The 15,844-nt window shown below is 40.2% G+C and overlaps 2 protein-coding genes across 2 annotated transcripts in view; both read left to right on the forward strand.

Moving 5' to 3' along the window:
• Rsod (Related to Sod) overlaps window positions 1-15,844 on the forward strand; it is a 342,433-nt gene that overhangs the window by 83,091 nt on the left and 243,498 nt on the right. The gene's annotated exons all lie outside the window — the stretch shown is intronic.
• LOC135702825 (histone H2A) lies at window positions 13,168-14,010 on the forward strand. Its single transcript, XM_065223865.1, has one exon. It carries the CDS (start codon window positions 13,626-13,628, stop codon window positions 13,998-14,000), a length of 375 nt encoding a protein of 124 aa, XP_065079937.1. The 5' UTR covers window positions 13,168-13,625; the 3' UTR covers window positions 14,001-14,010.

A 15,844-nucleotide genomic window follows, 5' to 3' on the forward strand; every position in this document is an offset into this window, starting at 1 on the left:
GAATTGTATCGGAAAGCCGCTTGTTCAATATTTTTAGGAGCTCCTTCACCGCACTGTGCCTTATGTTATATGAGGTAGCCCATAACTGTAGATCCTCCAGGAGTTTCATATTGGCGATCGTCTCATCTTCATCGTGTTCAAAAGCACTGAAGGGGTTTTCATTTCATGTATCTGAATAGATTTTTTTTTATATTGGTAAAAATTGTCAGAGTGTTTTTTGTAATTGTTGTAGTATATTTCTTATCTGTGAATCTTAGGCCTCTGATAAAGATGATAGCTGTAATGAGGCTTTAATGAAGGTCTAAGACTACTTAAAGTTTTATATCGGTCATAAAAAGTATGCCATAAAACATAATTGGATGTTTTGTTTTGGTTTTATTCTACAGTGAAGTGATACAGAACCACCTTACAGCTACTGTTAAAACTATGGAGTCTGAGTTTTAATTTAGTAGTTATAAAACAGTTTTATAGACGACTTAACGGCCTGGTTTTATGACAAGCACACAAAACCGTAATACAACCACAGGCTGCAAGGGATGCTATGATAAAACAATGATAAAATAAGAATAAATCTTCCAAGCATTTAGATTGTTACATGGGCAAGCCACGCATTGTTTGGGACGTGAAACGACAGGTGAAAGCAGAAGATCCTCCAGATACAGTGCGTCCCATCATTCAGGAGTTACTGGCAAGCCGGTTTCACCATGCTACGGCTATCTATACCGACGGTTCTAGTGTGAAGACAGAGTAGGAGCAGGAGTATTCAGCGGCAGCGTGTCAATGTAGCGTTTTTTCGGCGGAGGCCTATGCGATCAAATCGGCTGTCACCGAGGCGAGTACAATAATTGACGCGATCATTCTGTCCGATTCGGCTAGCTGTTTTTCAGCAATAGAGAGTGTCAAATCGCAGCATCCCTGGATCCAAGAAATTGAATGTCTGCTTCGGAACCGTCCGATTCACTTTTGTTGGGTTCCCGGCCACGCCGGCATCCGGCATGAACGAAGCCGTCCGTCAACAGTGGGAGGCACGATGCGCGCAACTTACAGAAGTCAAGCTCAAGGAGATAAAACGTGACACGAAAAAGTGGATCGACCAGCGAGTACTTACTCGTTTGCGCATCGGCCATACTAGACTGACACATGAATTTCTATTAAAGAAACCATCGCCACCGACATGCGAATGCTGTGGAACGGTTATGGATGTCCGACACGTAATTCTACACTGCAGAAAATTTGAAGCAGTCAGGACGAAACATGAGGTCGATCCAACTAGTCTTTAGACGGCACTATGCAACGATGATGACAGTGAAAAGCGGTTACTGAAGTTCCTGCATGAAGCTAATATCTATCAAACATTGTGAAAACGAGGAAAAGAGAGAAACGGATTCAGAGGACGTTAAGGACAACAGAAGAAAACAGAGGATTATGGGGAAGAAACATTCAAATAGGGAGCAGAAGAAGACACGAATGGAGAACAGGATAAAGAAAGCGGGGCAGATGATCAAGCGAAGAACGAAGGAAAATCAAGAATACAAAGGAGAAGAGTTGCCGCTACCTAAAGGCAAAAATGGAAGCTGATGAAGATGACAGAAGATGATGCGAAGAAAGCAGAAGAAGATTGAGAAGAAGATGGTTACGCAGAGGATGAAGTAGAGGTGAATACAAGCACAAACACGGATGAAGAAGACGGCGATAAAGAAGGTGAAACCGGGTATCAAAAGAAGATTGAAGCGGATGGAAATCTAAAAAACGCTAGTTCGCCGTAATCGCCTATTTCCGTTCCATCGATCAAAAAAGATCAATAATATCAATGATTTCACCGTGCACAAATCAATTATAGGTATGTTCCGATGCGTTCGTTCATTAGCTACAACATAAATCCTGTTAGAGCGCATTGTGTGAATATTTACGCTCATTGTTCTCAAAACAAAAGAAGCGCTCCTAGCGAATCCCCTTTTTCTACGTTTATCCGTAGGACGAAGAAAATCTAAAGACGTTTCAATGCGTTAGGACGGAATTGAAACTCGTAGGACGAATTTAGAATCAAGAAGCAGTATTATATTTTCAAAAATACCTCAATAATTTGTGGCTCTTTATCAAATGAAATTGTATGGAATCGTGAATAAATTTAAAAGTCATCTTTGACAGAAATATTCAATTTTTTGTTTAAACTCGTTCAGAAAAGAGAGGTAAAGCGCGGGTTGTGCTAAGTAGGACGAAAATTAGATCAAAAACCCTACAGCAGCATCTGAAGCGATGAAATTTGGACCGGAGCAGAAAAGAAGCTTAGTTTGAACTTAACAACTAACACTAATTAAATCTTAACCGTAGGTTTGAGAGAAATCATCAGTTGATTATAATCACTAATTTCTGCAAATTGAACGATTTACATGCATATGAATAACAGTTACAAATTCGGATTTTGCAAACCCAAATTTTTGGTCTGAGATAGCGTAGACAGTAATGATGCGGTATTATCAAGCCGGAGAGGGCGGTCCAATTTAGGGAATCTCTCGTACTGGACATTTTCTTGACTCAAAAAAGTACAAATTCATGCATTGATTGTGATAGAAATGCTTTTGATTAATAACAGTGGACGTGCTACAAAAAACACTAAGTTGAGAGCAGGTGAAAGCTCGATTAAAGTGTTAAAGCCAGTTTGAAAAACATCATCCTAAATTTACTAGGGACACATGGTTTCGCCCTCGATACAAATCCTTCTTGAGCTGCGTCCATCGTCCATCAAGATCAACGAAACGTCCAATCCAACGTTCCCACGATCACTTCCCGTCATTCGGTTCATTCACCATCCGCCAAATTCATTCAAGCTATCACATTCCTCAAAACTGTTATGGCTGGGAACTGCAAACCCGGAGGAATGCCCACTCGTATCACCAATCCTGCCAGAGCAATCTAATTCGGCAATAATTAATTTAATGACCCACCAAACACCTCACTGAAAAACCTGATATTGGAACCATTAGGTTTTCAACGGGCGACGCACCCGCTATGGAAGGAAAGCAGCGTTCTCGAAGATTTCGATTCAATATGCAAAATAGCAAGTTATGGAAATGATGACCATCACGATCGATCGATCGGTTGGTGGAAACTGTAGTGTAACCCGATATCTCAGTCAAACTCGACGATCGATCGGACGCCATAAATTTACGACATCACCTTTCGAAATCGGAATCGGAAACCTGCCGTGGTGTCACACGCCTTTGGGAATCCAGGTTTATTAATGCTTTTAATTGGAGGAAAAATCGACAAATTATGCGTGCGTTACAAAGTGCGATGATGTCCATCATTGTTCGGTTTCAGTTTTCCTTAAAGCAGCAAGTGATTGTATCAATATGGCTGTTGCAGAGTTACTTAAATGCACCCCTCTAATTCGAAGAAACCTACACCCAATCTCTGCATTGCATTGAAGCGACTTAGGGTTGTACCCCTCATTACCCTTCGTTTAAAGATGAATGGTTGCGCTAATTTCGAGAAACCAAAAGTACAATCCACTACAACCAACCGACCATCCATGCTCAGCCGTGCAATCAAATCTCATCCACTCAATTTTTCCCGGTAATGACTCGACGATTAAGTTTTACACAATCTATTCGTCCCGGAAAAACTCGTCCCGCACCGCCGTTTGCCATCAGAACTTTATTGGATGTTATTTATTATTTAATCGTTTGCTTCCCCCTTCGGGATTTTATAACTCCTCTTGAAGTATTCGGCACATTTCCGTCCCCTTTGCTGGCTTTGCTTCATGCTACCCGACTTGTGCACGGGGAAAATGACAATGGAGAGAATTTCCCTCCTCGGAGGGTTCGAGCTGCATTGTTGTTATTAGCCCGGTTCCAATTTTCCGAAACGTTATCCTATGAATAATCTTGGCAGTTGGTTGTACATTTAGGAGAGAGATATATTGAGTTTCTGACGCCGTTCCAGACTTATCGACCGACGTCGTTGATAATAGCAATTAAATGGAAGTTCATAAGTGGATGATAATCGACAATGACGACGATGTGCACTTTTGGCAGGCGATGGGGTCGTTAAATTGAGTCGTGTGAATGGGTTTGGCTGCCTCAATGCAGTTTTTTTTTTCAAAAATAGTGCCGTGAAAAAGATTTAAGCTTTGGGCATCGACACGTAAATTTTGACTACCGAAAATAAGAAACTGTCAGAAATTTTCAATCTCACGTCATCGAAAGACAAACATGCTTCATCTTCCTCGACAGACCCAAACACTCGATCTCGATATCCACGTCGTCGTCGTCGTTTTTTTCTTGAAACCTCACCAGAAGGGCAAAAATTCCTCCTGTGGTGTGCACAAATCACATATTTTCATCCTCCATTCTCCAGACACACTCATTCCTCGCACGTTATCATCACCGTTGTCGTCATCCATGGTCGTGCCGTCGTAGACGAAGTGTCGTTTGAAGCGACACGACCTGAACGAAAGAAAATCACATTAATTTGACGTAGTTGAAAAGGTAGACACTTGGTCTAACGAGAAACAATGCGATGCAGGTAAATAACAAAATATGGATTTGAAGCGTTTTGTTGCGCTTTGTGAAAACAAAGGAATGGCACAAATGTCTCTAATGTTGGCCTGTGGATCTAAGATTGGGCCCATCGCTAAAAATCTGCTATTTATCAATTTTATCTAGATGAACGCGTTATTGGGACGTTACTTATGGATATTTTTGGTTGCTATTGAAAATTTAGTCGATTGCTGAATCAAAAGACCGGTGTTGGCTTTAACGCACCTCAACACCTTGCTGCGCAGCTGACGATCCTTGGTTACAGTTTTTTCGTAGGTCCGCTAATTCCTTTCCACACTCAGGGTTTCCTTGTAGGTTTTGAGCACTCGACAAACTGTTCTTTTCCGCATCTTCAGCACTTTAGCCAGCTTGTGTTTGTGGTTATGCACAATATTTTTTCTTCTATCGAGTTCCGTTTAACGTTATTTCTGAACGCGATCGACTACTTTGATCAAACTTGCACCAGCTGTTGTTTATAGAAGTGTAAACAAACCATTGTCAAAGATTTTCGATTCCCAACACTAGAGGCGTGCTAGCGGTGCGCGAGGGGCGTACCTATTTACTTTTAGTCAGCCTTTATGTTGCAAATTTGACGTAATATTCAAATGTATTATATTCAATAAATAATGATGGATTGTTGAAGATTTCGTTAAATATGTAGCAACATTAATTTTAAATTAATGAGTTTGGCCTTTCCGGCACAGATTTAGACAAACTATTTTCAAATTGTCATTTTCGGGACATAATGAATTGACATAACGAGAAGTTGTCTCGCCTTACCCAAGGCAATGGAATCGATGAAGTCCGACATCAGTAACTTGAATCTCGCCTTTACTACCCTCGCTGAAAAATTCAACTGGCAGCTATTAGTATATTAGCTTCAAAGTGGCCCATGATTGACAGGTTGAATTCAGACAAAAAAACATTCAAAATACGTCGCGGAAACTCTGGTCTGCCGATCACATCCAAAATCAACTCGACTACATGTGGTACAAGGTCCTCCAACGGCTTTGTGTGAACTGTATCTCTGGAAGAAAATCTGACATGGGTGTATCTAACCGCCTTTCATCCTGCCACTGAAGTTGTCGTTTTTGAAGACCTTCCCTGTTTTCCGGAGCTTGCCCTTCATGATCGCCCAAAATTTTTCTATAGGGCGAAGTTCTGGCGAGTTTGGCGAATTTGCCTCCTTCGGCACAAAAACAACATCGTTGGCTTCGTACCACTCCATCACCGGTTTCGCGTAATGGCACGATCCGGCCAAAACACAGTGTTACCTTCGTGGGACCGGAGGAAGGACAGCAGGCGCTTCTGGAGACATTCTTCTTTATATATTTGTCGACCTTTTTCTTCCGGAACTTCTCCGGAACATCCAGGCGGGACTAACCAACGAAAAACTCCAGGCCAGGGATCTGCTTGGCGTCCACTTTCATGTACGTCTCGTCGTCCATTACGATGCATTTCGGCTGCACCAACCACGCGCGGTACAGCTTCCTGGCGCGGGATTTGGCAACCGTATTCTGTTTATCGGTTCAGTTAGGTGCCTTCCTTACCTTGAAGACATGAAGTCCGGCCCGCTTCATTGTCTGCTGGACGAACCAGACGGAAGAATTGACCTCCTTGACCACGTCCCGAATCGAAAGGTTCGGATTGCGCTTGAAGTAACCCCTCACCTTCGTTGCGTTCACGAGGTCGGTCGTCTTCTCTTTTCTTCCACTGCCAGCTCACCGCTGGGTTTTCTGGGCCTCCTTGAACGATTTTACCACCCGTGACACGGTCGAATTGTCGATTCCAAACTGTATTGTGATGTGGGAATGGCCTGGATTTTCCACGACCGCTCCCATAATTTTTTGTCGAAGCACTACTTGGTTGGAAGTCATCTCGATAACCACTTCACAGATTGTGACGAGATTTTGCACATATGAACCATTACGCTCTAAACCAGTTTTACTCAAAATTTCATCAATTTTTATCCATGCAATAACAAAAATTATACACAAAAGAAGGTGTTGCATTTTTTCTTTGAATTACTTATAAATATCACAAAATTCACCTTTAATTTATCAGAAAATTCCCTTGAAACTCTTCTCGTAATAACCCTGGAATTTGTTTGAAACTCTTCTCATAATTTCCATTTAACTCGACATAGCATTTCTTTAGAACTATCATGAAGATAAGATTGCATTAATATTGAAGTTTACTTCGCTTCTGAATTTTTCAGAACTTCTATTAAGTTCGCCTCCAATTATTTTATTTAACCTCAGAATACGATTCCATTGGTATTTTCTCGGGACTTCCATATAATTCTCTTCTCAAACTTTGACAGTATTCCTTTTTAATTATCCTCAGAACACCATTTAAATCCTAATTATAATTCTCTTGAAATTCTCCTTAAAATTCACCTGCTATTCTCCTTACAATCCCAGTACAATTCTTCTCACAACCTCCTTGGGAAGTCTGAGAATTACTTGATAATGATAATGATGATGATGATATGGAACTACCACTCATTGTAGCAAGACTCCTGTCAGTAGCAGTGGCCTGTCCTCGCTTTTCGGCTTGATAAAGCTTAATATCCTCTAATTTTACTCAATCTGTTATTGTATGAAGGGCCAAAAATGGATTGGGTAGATCTACGGGTTCGATTCCCGGTCCGGTCGAGGGAATCTTTCGGATTGGAAATTTTATCGACTTCCCTGGGCATAGAGTATCATTGTGCTTGCCAAACAATATACAAATTCATGCATTGGTATTGGCATCGAAAGCTCTCAATTAATAACTGTGGAAGGGCATTTAGAACACTAAGTTGAGAGCACGCAATAAGCTAATATGCACTAAGCAATAAGCTTGAAATGCGAATAAGAAGAAGAAAGATCTACGGGATGAATGAGAATGTCCTTCCAACAGCAAAATCATACAACGGATCAAAAAACAAGCCATCCAACAGGAGGATGCCCCAATGAGTGGGTAGAAGAGCCCGCCCTCTATTCATGAAATTTTAAAGACAGGGAGTTGATGATCCCACTTTCCCCATCCATTTTGGTATAGTTGGGTGCCCTGGTGGTTCCTTCCCTTCCTAATCTAATCCAATGTAATCTAACACAAACACAGCCAGTACGAGAAAGCATCCTGGAAAATGATTAGGTTAGGTAACGCATTACACAAATGTCAAAACGGCCAAGCTTGCTGCGTTGCATTTGCCACCAATAAGATTTTGTGAAATGATCCGAGTTTAAATCAATCTATTTAAACAGCGATTGATTTCGTGAATCTACAGGGGTGGAAGGATGCGTGGACATTATACTGATGTAAAATTTGAAATTTCCGCTCCACCGTGCTCAAACGGTTCCAAATTGGGCCCTGATTAGCCTTCTAAAATTTGAACTCATTTAGTGAGAAACTGACTTGGTACAAACCATTTGAAGTTTATATGGGAATTACTATGAAGAAACCATAATTTCGATTCGAATCTATCTCAAAATTCAAAAGTTCACTCTATTTTAGAAATTGGTAGCTGAGCTTGTTTTCAGCTACAACTTTGTTGAAGACCACTTTTCGATCAATTGTAAGGAACAAAAATTATCAAGTCACTGATGTCTTATGATTATGCTCAATCAACTGTTCAGCAGACAACATTGCACACTGGGCCAGGAACTGAAATTAGCAAGACAAAACCTCTAGCGCATTGGGTTTGCATTATATTGAAATGGTGTCTTTGGCAAAGTTTCTCGGTTTAACATGCGCCTTCATCTGGCAATGGAAATTAGTTCCAATTTTATCCGCATAGATGGTGCTGCGATACTAACTTTCTTATCTCACATGCTAGAGGTTTTGTGTCTTGGGCAAAGTTGTAGAACATTAAAAAATATTAAAAAAAATGCTGAAGAACTCAAAGCTCTAGGTCTTTAAACAACAAAGATATAGTGAATATTGTAAAATGTAACTGAAATTTACGTTTTTTGTACTATTTTCCATACAAACGACAAATCCTTCATTTTTAACGCAGTGTATCTTTTAAGTCGGATAATTTGCAAGTTTCAAGGAAGAGTTCTCAATGTTTTGGGTCGATACAAGCGAAATATTAGCCAAAATAGTGAAAATTACCATGATTTTCATAATCTGGTTCCTCGAAAAGTAGCAACTTTTAGCAAAAAGTCATTTACTTTCTGAAATGTACCATTTATCATCAATCAAAGGTGAAAGTTTGCCGGACATATAATTTTATATATTTGAGATATCTGAATTCATAGACTACAATGTTTATTCAAGCAGCGTTCGCCAACGCCTGGCTTGCTGGCTGCATGCGATGGAAACGATGGAATATGTCTCTTATGCTTCGCTAGCTGCACGTTATCAGAAAATATCGGGAGTACCATTCTCGACAATTCAGTCGTCTTGCAAAAATCGAGGACGTATTCCATCGACTTTTGCTGACCTCTGACCCGGTGATGACAGTGCAGAAACAGTTTCCTCAGACCAAGAAAAAGCAATTTCCAGGACCCGTGCAAATGCGGTTGCAATAATCGACAATGCAAGATAACAGGTAGTTGTTAGAGTTAAAAAAAATATTTTGAATCAAGATATCTCATCACACATTAGTACAGCGTTCGCCAACGTGCAGCTAGCGAAGCATAAGAGACATATTCTATCGTTTCCATCGCATGCAGCCAGCAAGCCGTGCGTTGGCGAACGCTGCTTGAATAAACATTGTAGTCTATGAATTCAGATATCTCAAATATATAAAATTATATGTCCGGCAAACTTTCACCTTTGATTGATGATAAATGGTACATTTCAGAAAGTAAATGACTTTTTGCTAAAAGTTGCTACTTTTCGAGACACCGGATTATGAAAATCATGGTAATTTTCACTATTTTGGCTAATATTTCGCTTGTATCGACCCAAAACATTGAGAACTCTTCCTTGAAACTTGCAAATTATCCGACTTAAACGATACACTGCGTTAAAAATGAAGGGTTTGTCGTTTGTATGGGAAATAGTACAAAAAACGTAAATTTCAGTTAAATTTTACAATATTCACTATATCTTTGTTGTTTAAAGACCTAGAACTTTGAGTTCTTCAGCATTTTTTTTAATATTTTTTAATGTTCTACAACTTTGCCGAAGACACAAAACCTCTAGCATGTGAGATAAGAAAGTTTGTATCGCAGCACCATCTATGCGGATAAATTTGGAACTAATTTCCATTGCCAGATGAAGAAGCATGTTAAACCGAGAAACTTTGCCAAATACACCATTTCAATATAATGCAAACCAAATGCGCTAGAGGTTTTGTCTTGCTAATTACGGTTCCTGTCCCAGTGTGCATTGGTGTTTATGGTGCGTAAAAAGAGAACAAAATCAAGGCTACTATGTCACACTGCAGAGTACAGTGTTGCCCACAATACAGTTGCCTAATCTTGCCATAATATTATCAATCTCTTTAACAATTGATAACTATTTAATTTGACGTTTCGCTGAAAAAAGATCTCCTGCAAAGTTGTAGCTGATAAAAATTCCCATAAGAATGGCAATAGAATTTGTTAACAGTACAATATGTAAAATGGCTAGAAGACTATTTGTTTTCCCATTGTAATTTCCAAATGGTTTTTGCCAAGTCAGTTTGTTATCAAATGAGTTTAAACTTAAAGAGGCTAATCAGGACCGGATTTGAAACCATTTGAACACTGTGGAGCAAAAATTTCAAATTTTGCATCAGTCTAGTGGACATACCGTACCAAACGCTCCATTTATTTTTATTTTTTGTTTTCTTAAACCGCAACTAGCACACCAGCACAGATTTAAATAATCCATAACGTCCTGTTTACATTATGCTACTTTTTAGAACAGTTCTAGTACACTAGCGCTAGTACACCAGCGTATATAAACAACACATAATGGGATATTCACACTTATGCTAGTTCTCTAGCTCCGCCAGCTCAATCAACTAGCACGGATTTCAGTTGTTCCTGAAATCTCATGCTGGTTGATGCTGACGCCCTGTTTACATTATGCTGTCTACTTTTTAGTGCAGCGGGTCCGGATTAGTCTCCCTTGTAACTTTGGGTTAGAAACAGACTACGCCCAAGCCATTTGAAGTTTACATGTAAATTACTATGGGAAATCTCAACTTTTTGTTAGTTGCCTTCTAGTCTATTTGCATATTGAGCTGCGAAACAGTTCGATAGCCATTCTTATAGAAAATTTTCTCAGCTACAACTTTGCTGAAGATCGTTTCTATGTAAAACATGACAGGAAAAAGTTATTAATTATTTAAGAGATTGGTAAACTTATGACATGATCAAGCAGCTGCTCTGTAGGCAACACTGTATTTTGCAGTGTGACATAGTAGCCTTGATTTTTGTGTCCTATTCAACGCCCCAGAAACACCAATGTTGCCTGCTGAGCAGTTGATTGAGCATGATCATAAGACATCAGCGCATTGAACCATTGATAACTTTAGATCCTTGCATTTAATCAAAAAGTGGTCTTGAGCAAAGTTGTAGCTGGGAAAATTTCCCAGTTTTTCAAGCAGACCGATATGGTGAATTATTAGATAGACATAAACAAAAATCTTGGTTTTACCATAGTAATTCCCATAGAAGTAACGTCAAACGGAACAAACTTTAAATGGTTTGTGCCATCTCAGTTTCTCACCAAATGGGTTCAAATTTTGAGAGGTTAGTCAGGATCCGATTTGGAATCGTTTAAGTATTGTGGAGCGAAAATTTCAAATTTTGCATCACTCTACTGTGTACATATGCGCTGGTTCATAATGTTGATTAACCAAAATTGGTGTAATCCGTTCAAGTTTTAACAGAAATTGATGCGCCAATGTTAATCAGCGCCGAAAAATTGTTTACATTATGCTTATACACGTATTTTGCTCTACAGACTGTAGACTTCTTCATTGTCTTGTGTTAGTACTCAGTTGTAAGTTGCTGAGTTCAGCAGTTCAGCGATCAAGCCAGAAGTTCTGGATATATTCTTTACCACAAACCCGAGAACTGATGTTACTGTAATAGGCTTTTTGATCTAATTTCCGTCCTACTAAGCACAACCCACGCTTTCCCACGGGTTTTAACAATAAATCAAATGTTTCTGTCAAAGATGACTTCTAAATGTATTCCCCTTTCCATACGTACCGTTGAATTTGATAAAGAACCACACATTGTTGAGATATTGTTAAAAATCTAACACTGCGCCGGCGCCGGTGGTGTAGTGGTAAGCGTGACTGCTTTCTAACACCCCAATGGGTCTGGGTTCAATCCCAGCCGAGGTCGGTGGGATTTTTCTGAGGCATAAAAATCTCTGGTCACGTCTTCCTTCGGAAGGGAAGTAAAGCCGTTGGTCCCGGCCCATGTGTGGTTGAATGGGTGCGATATCCTACGCAGGTGTGGAAGCTGCCTTCCTGCACATTCGATTGCCGTCAATGGATGGCAATCGATGTCCGTCGGTGATTGGCACTAGATTGCGGAACAGAGACCGACGTTAAATAAAGGAATTAAAAAAAAAAAAAAAAAGTTGGAAGGGTTGTATACTAGATACGACCGCAGGGTTGGCGTTGGATAACGTCTGTTATGTGTTGTACTTAATTGTGTATATTATATTTTAGGAATATTCCTTAATAACTCTTTTGCGAAAGTTTGGTGGCCCTGAAAAGGGCCGTTTTGTTGGGCTGATGTTGTTGGGTTTACTCTACTCTGTCGCCCTGGAGGAGCTTTGGAATGATGTTGGTAGTTCGAAGACAGACAGCATCTCCCCTTCCAGCGTTCCCACACCCCAGTACAGTCCCCAAATTTAAGTGTAACCACAGACAAACAGACGTAACTCTTTGAAAAACTTGTTCTTGAAAACATAGTATCTCAAAACATATAACTTCAGTAACGACATCTATCTGGCTTCTCGCGGAAAACAAGCTTGCCCGCTAACTCGTAAACAATATTGCATAAAATTTCTATAGAATATATAGAAACGTCAAAGTGATCCGATGCCAGCGCTGCCGCGAGTAGTTCGCGGAACTGATAATATTCAAATCAACCGTTAAATGCATGAACGAAGATACACAATGAAGAGTTACGTCTGTTTGTCTGTGGTGTAACTGTGATATTCTGGAAAGAAATTATCTTCAAAACTAACTCTTTGTCGAATTATTGGTGGCCCTGAAAAGGCCCGTTTTGGTTGTGGTTTTGGAATGATAGACTGAATAAATGATTATGTTTGAAAAATTTCAGTTTTTGCTCCGATCAACAACCATACGGGGCAATATGAGCACCCCAGTCAAAGTTAAGGTTTTGACAGGTTTTCACTAGAAAATAACATGCAGGAATCAAGTGAAATAGAAACATAAGTTCTTTTAGCAACAGTTACGTGTATTGCTCGCTGTAGAACCAGCGGATCAGTAAAATGAAATATGGTGAATGCGATGCTTGTTTTCTTGACTGCATATCTTATAATATTCTAGAGATTTTGAGCTAATGTTACATTTCCCTATTATCTTAGACATGTAATTGAATTTTGATACGGTTTTCATGGAGATTCATATTAGAAGCATTTTCAACAAGTTTGTAAAAAAATAGATTGAGTTAATTGGTATTATGCCCAAACGAACGGTGGCCCATCTCGCCCCGTATGGTCTTCTTGCCCCCATCGCCTCTATTGGACTGAATTCGGAAACGCTCATGTCCAACCGGTTTTCATTTTGGGCTGGAAATTCTCTAAAGCAACATATTTAAAAAATCTGGGAAAATCCGGAACATAATTAAAAATTCTTGAAATAAACGTAATAACATATAAGTGAATTATATCTGGGTAAGTATCTGGCAAGACGATTGAAAATCTGGAAAATCAAATAAATCAGGAATACTGGCAACGCTGTCTCGTTTCATGCCCGTAGAGACAACCGACACTCCTCCCATTTTCAGTATTTTGCTACCCACAGTATTTATTGTACCGTCCCTGTATTCATAATATGCTACTCGACGCAGGTATAAAACCACCCTCGACGGTCGAAATGTCATCATTACAGTTTCAGCGTTCATCTGCTCGTGTCATTCGTATATCAGATCACCTTTTTTACATTTAAATATGTCTGGACGTGGAAAAGGAGGTAAAGTCAAGGGAAAGGCAAAGTCCCGTTCGAGCCGCGCTGGATTGCAGTTTCCAGTCGGTCGTATTCACCGTCTACTCCGAAAGGGCAACTATGCCGAGCGTGTTGGAGCCGGTGCCCCCGTCTACCTGGCTGCCGTGATGGAGTATCTGGCCGCTGAAGTTCTCGAGTTGGCAGGAAATGCCGCCCGTGACAACAAGAAAACCCGAATTATCCCACGTCACCTGCAGTTGGCCATCCGCAACGACGAAGAACTGAACAAACTTCTTTCCGGAGTGACCATCGCTCAGGGTGGTGTCCTGCCAAACATCCAGGCCGTCCTATTGCCCAAGAAGACCGAAAAGAAGGCCTAAATTCGATCGAAGTTCCCACCCTTTAACAAAATCCGTCCTTTTCAGGACGACCAATTTGATGGTAAAGAGTTTTGTTTTCAAAACAGTTTCCTTCGTGGTGCGCAAGGAGTGATAAAATGAATCCATTAAAAACATGGTTGAATCTTTCTGTCATGCTCTCCCTAGTTAATGGATATCCTCATCGAGTAGGTTCGATGATGGTTGATTAGTGTAGAATGATTTCCAAGAAATTAACCAGTGCAGTGTTATCATTCAATCCATATCTAAAATTAAACTGACTAAATTTTCAATAGCGCCCTAATATATCCATCAGTACCGTCCCAACGACGCGTTCATATAGATAAGATTGGTAAATAGCAGATTTTTAGCGATGGGCCCAATCTTAGATCCATTTCCCCTACCTTGCAGAGCTGCGGTGGCCCTGGACTTATGGCCTACATTAATGCAGCGGAATGAAATTCAATATTTTGATTGCCGAAGCATACACTCAAAAAGTTTACCACATGGATGAAAACCCACCACAAAATCACATGAATATCATGAGGCCGATGAAAGTCATATGAAAAAAGTGTCGGAAAGGCATTAGAAAATTAATCGTTAAACTCTATCTTGATAATGTTGTGGCCCTGAAAAGGGCCATTTTTCCAACACGCTCGGCGTAGTTGCCCTTGCGGAGCATACGGTGAATACGACCGACTGAGAACTGCAGCAGCTGGCCATTCCATGACGGCGGCCCAGTATACCGGAGCACTGGCACCAACCCACCCGGCGTAGTTGCCGTTTCGCCCCCAGGCTCTGCTGCCGTTGCTCTGCTTCCGCTGCTCTGGTACAGCTGCTCTGCTGCTCTGCTGCTGGTTCGACGATCGGATAGACAATGATGGAACGGGCGACCTTGTTGGACGCTTATATAGTAGAACAGAAAATATCAGAGGTGTCAGATACTCGCATCTGATGTCTCGGTTGGAGAAAGTATAAGAATATAAAAAAAATCAATCGATTTTCACCATTTTTAGACAATGGTTTACTTTTAACCATTTTTCAATAGTTTACAGAATGAAATCAATATTTTTGAAACATTCAGCAAATTGCTAGAAATATTTCCAATCGATTGATGCTATTATCTCGTAAATCTATCGAGAGACGGTTAAGTTATTATGGTTCAAAATCTTTTAATTTTTCGTAACGCATCCAAAATGACTGTTTTCAATTTTGTACCCCCGTATGTTGCCGAAAGACGTTATCCAACGTCAAAAAAAAATCTAACACTGCTTCTTGATTCCAAATTCGTGCAACGAGTTTCAATTCCGTCCAAACACATTGAAACGCCATTGGATTTTCTTCGTCCTATGGATGAAGGTAGAAAAAGCAAGTTCGCTAGGAGCGCCTCTTGTGTTTTGAGAACAATGAGTGCACATATTCTCACAATACGCTCTAATAGGCTTTGTGTTGTAGCTTGTGAACTAACGCATCGGTACAAACGTATTACTGATCTGTGCACGATGAAATCATTGATTATACTGATGTTTTCTGCTCGATAGAACGGATAGTAGCGATCTACCCTACACGATAAAAAGTTGTCACATCTTATCCAAATGCTCGTGCACTTGACTCAGTCTGTCCTGCGGCACTACGAATCGAAGTGATTTATCATTGATTTTCAAGTGATTTGAGTTTTAAAACAAAGTGATTTGTCGTTGCAAAATATGTACTGTATAACACCTTTAAATCGAAATGATTATCATTTAAATTGGCACCGAACATTCATCCATTTAATTTTATTAGTTTTGCTTTTGGAAGCATATCAAGCTGAACATTGCATTAGGTCCTAAGTAACATTGATCGAT

Source organism: Ochlerotatus camptorhynchus, unplaced genomic scaffold, assembly GCF_037179485.1.
Source record: "Ochlerotatus camptorhynchus isolate MF236.1 unplaced genomic scaffold, CSIRO-AGI_Acam_v1.1 ptg000201l, whole genome shotgun sequence".
Lineage (NCBI taxonomy): Eukaryota > Metazoa > Arthropoda > Insecta > Diptera > Culicidae > Ochlerotatus > Ochlerotatus camptorhynchus.